At 51.3% G+C, this 6,204-nt stretch overlaps 1 protein-coding gene across 1 annotated transcript; it reads left to right on the top strand.

The window, feature by feature from the left end:
• Positions 1–378: 378 nt before the first annotated feature.
• Positions 379–1,882, top strand: ISF_09984 (Prolyl 4-hydroxylase, alpha subunit; the record flags this gene model as incomplete). The annotated part of the gene is made up of 2 exons (XM_018853583.1): positions 379–658; positions 717–1,882. 2 exons carry the CDS (start codon positions 379–381, stop codon positions 1,880–1,882), a joined length of 1,446 nt encoding a protein of 481 aa, XP_018699229.1.
• Between the last annotated feature and the right edge of the window lie 4,322 nt (positions 1,883–6,204).

A 6,204-nucleotide genomic window follows, 5' to 3' on the forward strand; every position in this document is an offset into this window, starting at 1 on the left:
AAGCTCGGCGGCACAGCCGCCGCTCAAGCGGCTTGCCCGTTACACTCGGGGTCGATCTAGGAAGAGGCGAGAAGTAGAGTTCAATCCGACCTTTCTATAGTATCCCTCGTGTACATTCTCTACATCCTTCTTTGTTAGAAAGAATATATAGGGGATATTAAAAACATTACCATAAAAAGAGGATAAAGAATAGGACGAAGATGAAGAATACCAACGGCCACTACTATTATAGTACGACTTGAGATAACCCTAACCCTTGTGTAGCCATAAACTACTTAGTAATCCGCCACCCCGCCTGATCTCGGCCTAACAAGTCTGGCACTACGTAACAAGGGTAATACCAAGGTAAAGAACTGGTCATCACCAGCAACAAATATCATGGCACAGAATAAGCCCTCAAAGAGAAAGCGAAATGCGAAGGCGCAGCAAGCACAAAAGATGGCCAAAGTAGAGGCTTCTGTGCCAGCTTCCTCCGTCGACGACTTTGAGCCGAAAAGTCTGCACACTGTCATTTCAGAGGAAGAGCTGGACATTGCGACAGATACTCTCGCGACGCTCGCCAAGTATCCCAACTTGACCAAATCGAAGCTCTGCAGAGATCTTCGTGTTGCCGTTTACGACTTCCGCCAGTCTTGCACCACGGGTGTCAACTCAGCCGGTATGTAGCCGCAAGCGAGCCAAATTGCGACCGAGAGAAGTACTCACATCCTCTGCAGAGGGCGCCAATCTCACGGCCAGAGTCACCGCGGCGCTCAGCGACCAGAAATACCTCGAGGCGAAAATCCTTCTCGCCGAGATGCGGCTGCGCAAGGAAGAGCCCAAGCTCGGTGCGCTTTGCCGCTGGGTGCGCGACCTCGACGTGGTGTCCCAACCAAACGGCGTCAGTCTCGACAGCCCCGAGCGATCCGAACAAGAAAAGATCCTGCTCACCGTGTTGGACGCCGTGATGCGAGTCAGCTGCGCGGTCGATATGAAGGCGCCGCTGCCGTCCGACCCCAGCGCGCACATTTCTTTCCAGCCGAATTGGGACTTGCGCGCATCCAGCACGCCTGATCCGGTGTACGCGTCCGTTCTCGACAAGTCCATCTTTTCCGAAAATCAAGATACCATCACGTCGTCGCTGCGAATTTTAGAAACGGTTCCCGGCCACCTGCGGAAACCACCGAATCATCATCCAGCGATTCTATACACAACACAGCTCGATACGATACCGCTCTCCCCCGACCACTCGTCCATAACACATCACAAGCACCCGAATGTGCCAAATCTAAGCCTTCTCAAAGACGTCCTCACCCCTGACGAATGCAAGGCAATAATTGCGGCTGGCGAAGCCGTCGAGTTCTTGCCAGACGAGCCGGTGCGGGATCGAGGCGACACGTCCATTCTGGCGCACAACTTTTACTGGATCATCGACACGGCTTTCCACGACAAGCTCTGGGCCCGCGTATCTCCATTTATTCCTCAGGTCATCGATGGAAAACAGTCAAGGGGCCTCAATCGCCGTTTCCGAGTATACCGATACGTCCCCGGGGCCGAATACCGAAGTCATATCGATGGTGCCTGGCCACCATCCGGCATCAGTGCTGATGACCGATACATCTATGACAATTCGCCGACCGGAAGAAAGCAGAGCTCGCTCTTCACGTTCTTGCTGTACCTTAATGACGAGTTCGAGGGGGGCGAAACCATGTTCTTCCTGCCCTCTCCGCACGAAGGAACGCTCAATGCGTATCCTGTTCGGCCGGTGATGGGAGGTGTCGCGCTGTTCCCGCACGGCGAGACCAAGGGAGCACTGCTCCACGAAGGCACCAGCGTCACAAAGGGTGCTAAATACATTATTAGGACAGATGTCGAGTACGATGTTGAGCCTTCTGTGCAGTAATCAATCTCTGGCTGCCATGCTGCAGGGCATATTCTGGTACATAGTACTCCGTAAACTGTAAATAGTAATGTTGACGCCGGATGATATCGGATGCTGCATTTATTTTTTTTGAATTGTATAAGCAGTCTCGGGTATGTACCTATAGCGCTGGCTTACTGTTTGTTGCTGCCGACAAGTTGTCTAACCTTACCCAGGAAGCCCCCAGATCGCGCCGGCCTCAATACCTAGGCGCGTTGGGGGTGTTTTTGGACATAGCTAAAAATCGTATTAAGTTGCAACATGTATTTTTGACATGTTATGAGCCTGTTAGTGGCTTAAGACGTGTTATAGTGAAGAATTTTGATATAAAATAACGTGTTAGAGCCTCCAACAGACTCACAACATAGCAAAAACACAAGTCTGGACTAGCAGATAGAGTATTTAGTTAACTATGTAGATGGTTAACTAACCAGTTAACCAGCCAGTTAGCTAGAAGCTTAATATTATGAACGCATCTAGATATAAGTAATAAAAGGTAGGGCAGCCTAGTAAGTAACTATAGCGCGCCTATAGGAACTAAATAAAGCTAGCTTCGACCAATAAATTACCTATTAGTCTACTTAATAAACTACCTTATAAGTTATAACCTACTCTTATAAGTTATATATACCCGACCTGCGTTAGGCTGCTCAAGGCAGCGCACGTAGCAGGTAAACTCGACGAGGAGGCGGACCGCCACCTGCCCGTGTATGCTTGTTGCTACGTATGTACTTGTTGTTACTACGTTTTGTTAGCGTGATTCAAAGCGAGACAATAATGCCATTCAGTGCGTTGAGTTTCTAACATCAATTTGGGAGGTCATCTACGTTTAACTGAGGCATTTTAGCTAGGCGGTATGTGATCGCAGCATTTTATGTCGATAGTCTAACGTAATATATTAGAAGACGGATAAGATGCTGTTTCTCTAGGGCCCTTCCCCTGATGCCCGTGCTGCTGCTTATAAACTTTCTGCTGTCAGATGATTATTATTTCTTTACTGTCTGTGCCAGAATGGCTGCTCGCCAATCCACTCTCATTGACTTGTAGTCCAAGCCTCGAAATATCCTCAGCATTCGCTACAATGCAGTAGCCGACTCGCCGGTACACTACCGGAACCGTACAGATTACAGGCTCCAGTAGGAGACAGGACACTTCGGTTGCATGTTGCGATGATGACTGGGGAAGAGTCTCGTGGCGAGCCGTTTGTAATGGAAGGAAATAAAACAAAATTGGAACACCAAGCGTGATCCCTATAACGTCTGGGTATAACGTGCAGTGCATTGCCTGCTTGTACTGGCCTGAAGTTAAGCTTCCGACCAGTTGCAGGCTAAAATGGCCTGCTGCGAATGTAGAACGGCCTGCTGTTGTATAGCTGTCCGATGGAGTTCCCACTGATATGCCCGAGACTAGGAATTGAGATTGCGAGACGGCAAAACGTGGACAAACAGGTCCGTCCACGCTAGCCCATGACCACGAAGGTGCGCGATGGTTTTCAGTGGCTCTACTCCGAGGCTGTTCTACCCACCAGTCTAACAGATGCAGGAGGTTTGACCGCCATAGACCAGCTATATGTAACGGGCAAGCCGCTTGAGCGGCGGCTGTGCCGCCGAGCTTCTAGAACCTTCCATTGATCGAAGCTATAGAAGTGCTGTTATGCTCTCATAAAGTTGATTCACTTTCTTTCCTCTTCATCTTGATAGAAAACAGCATAGGAACTAGATAGTTGAATCAACTTACTAGCGGCCTTTCACAACTTCTTGCATCAAGGTGTTATGATGATAGTTTGCGGGAAGCAACGAGAACGGCTCTGGTAGCGATAGCTGCTCTGTGGGCAAGCATCTCTCCGTGCTCTTCTGAATAGCCAGGTCGGCCATATCACAAAGACGAGGATGGCCTAGAATATCTGCGGCCGACAACTTCAGATCCATGTCCATAGCCCGTGCCGACAGAACCATGGCACTAATCGAGTCACCACCAAGCTGGAAAAAGTCGTCGTTCATCCCAATGTCGCCGCGATCCCGACCAAGCACATCTGCAACCAGCTGGTGTATTTTACTTTCTGACGTATTGGAAGGGGGCCTCATTCTAGATGAACAGAAGCCACGGTAGATGTTGAGCTCCCGTCGCAAAAGTGAGCACGCCTTGTCCTTGATAAGACGCCGGTCTACTTTGCCGGTAGGACCGAGGGGGAATTGCTTGAGGGGAACAAATAACGAAGGGATCATGAAAGGAGGTAGGCTCTTCCGTAGCGCCACTTCCGCGATCGATGCCCGAGATTGAAACTCTTCATCTGGGACGGCGAACATGGCAGACGTGGACAGCGTGCCTTGGTTGTTACTGGAGCGTTTCCCTGCAACATTGCTGGCATCCCAGATAAAAGCAGCAAGTAACCTCTGACTGTCTGAGTTCTCGGGGGCAATGATTTCCACAATGGCATCCGTTGTGGCAGGAAAATGCCGCGCAACTTGATGTTCAATCTCCGCAAGCTCCATTCTCTGCCCGCGAAGTTTGACCTGCCTGTCCTTCCGACCAACAAACTCTAGCGATCCGTCGCCGTCTGGACTGTACCGCATCAAGTCTCCAGTTCTGTATAGCCTGCCTGGTGACTCACTTCGTGGCATGGCACGCAACCACTTTGGCGGCGGAATGAAAGGCGAGCCGCCCAGATCCTCTCCCATGTACCCGCGGCCGACAATCGGGCCCTCAATCACCAACTCGCCAACCGCCCCAATGGCAACCAGCTTCTCTGGGTTGGCAGGCTCTACCAGCCAGCATGCGGAAGAAGCTGCCGATCCGATATTCACCGGATTGGCACCCGGTTGAGTCTTGGGCTGCACAGTGCAGTAGACCGTCCCCTCAGCAGGACCATATACGTAGACGAGCCGCACGGCGCCTGACCAAACCGTAAAGTCTATTCCCTTTGCAGACTCGCCACCAATCACCAAGGTGTTGAGATCTGGTACAGCGGAGGGTGTTAGAGTTCGGGCGACCGAAGGTGTCAGAAAAGTCCAGTTTGCTCTACGATCTCGTATGGCTTTGGCTAGGTTGTCCCGGCTGTCCGCTTCATTCGGGACGCATACGCAGCCGCCAAGGGCCAGTCCAAACACATAATCGGCAGCGGTGACGTCGAATGCATGGGATGCAAACTGAAAAATACGTGACTGGCGACCCAGATGGAAGTGCAGTCCAAGCGCGGTAACTTGGGTGGCGAAGGCTGAATGCTCGATAACGACGCCTTTCGGCGTTCCCGTTGACCCCGAGGTATACAGCGCACATAGGGCATTACTAGGGAGTGCTTGGATGGGATGATGCACTTGAGTAGTTAGCGAGGCTTGGTTTTCTCGACTGCTGTTCTCATCGACCTGGACGACGTGTTGACAGCCGAGCTTCGCCGCCAACGCAGCCATATCCTTGGAACATAGCAACACTGATGCTTGCGCATTCTTGCAAATCCACGCCAGCCGTTCGGTTGGGTGTGAAGGGTCCAACAGTATGAACGCGCTACCGGCTTTGGCGACTGCCAAGATGGCAACAGCGACCCATTTCGACTTTTCAAAGCAAAGAGGAACCATCATGTCTGGACCCAGTCGTTTCTCTCTAAGAACGGCTGAAAACAGTGACGACTGATCGTCGAGCTGCTTGTAGGTAAACTGACCATCCCATGCGTCAATCGCGCTAGCTTCTGGCTGCGCTACGCAATGGTCGTGAATCATGTCATGGATGCACCTCGGAACGGCTGGAGGCGCTGAAGAGTTCCAGCACTCGATTTGCTGCAAGTCATCTGTGCTGATACTGTCCATGTCGCCCACCAATTTATCCGGCGACAGTACTGTCTGCTTCAAGACATTGCCAAAAACTTGTAGAATCCGTCTCATTTGGGCCTTGGGCACCACCGTGGCATCGTAAACAGCCTCGAAACGGACGCATCTATCGGCGCCGGGGGTTGACAGAATCGTCAATGCGTATGTATTCCACATTGGCTGGGGCGTAAAAGCACCAGTATCACCGAAGATGCCAGATTTTTCGGCTGATGATTGACGCTGTTGAATGACGAGGAGGCTTTGGAACTTGCACGCCTTGGCCGCGTCGTCTCCAAGGCGACTGATGTTCTGTACCCCAAACTGTTCAAATTGTATCATCTCTATGATACGTTTCTGCAGCGTCTCCAGCTCCTCGTGAATTGATGAAGAGGACCTCAACTGAACCCTCAAGGGAAATGTTGCAATCGTGGGACCAGCAATCTTGTCAATCCCCGGCACGGGCGCTGCCCTGCCAGAAACCGTCAAGCCAAACACTACATCATT

The sequence above is a fragment of the Cordyceps fumosorosea genome, assembly GCF_001636725.1.
Source record: "Cordyceps fumosorosea ARSEF 2679 chromosome Unknown scaffold_123, whole genome shotgun sequence".
NCBI classification, from domain to species: domain Eukaryota; kingdom Fungi; phylum Ascomycota; class Sordariomycetes; order Hypocreales; family Cordycipitaceae; genus Cordyceps; species Cordyceps fumosorosea.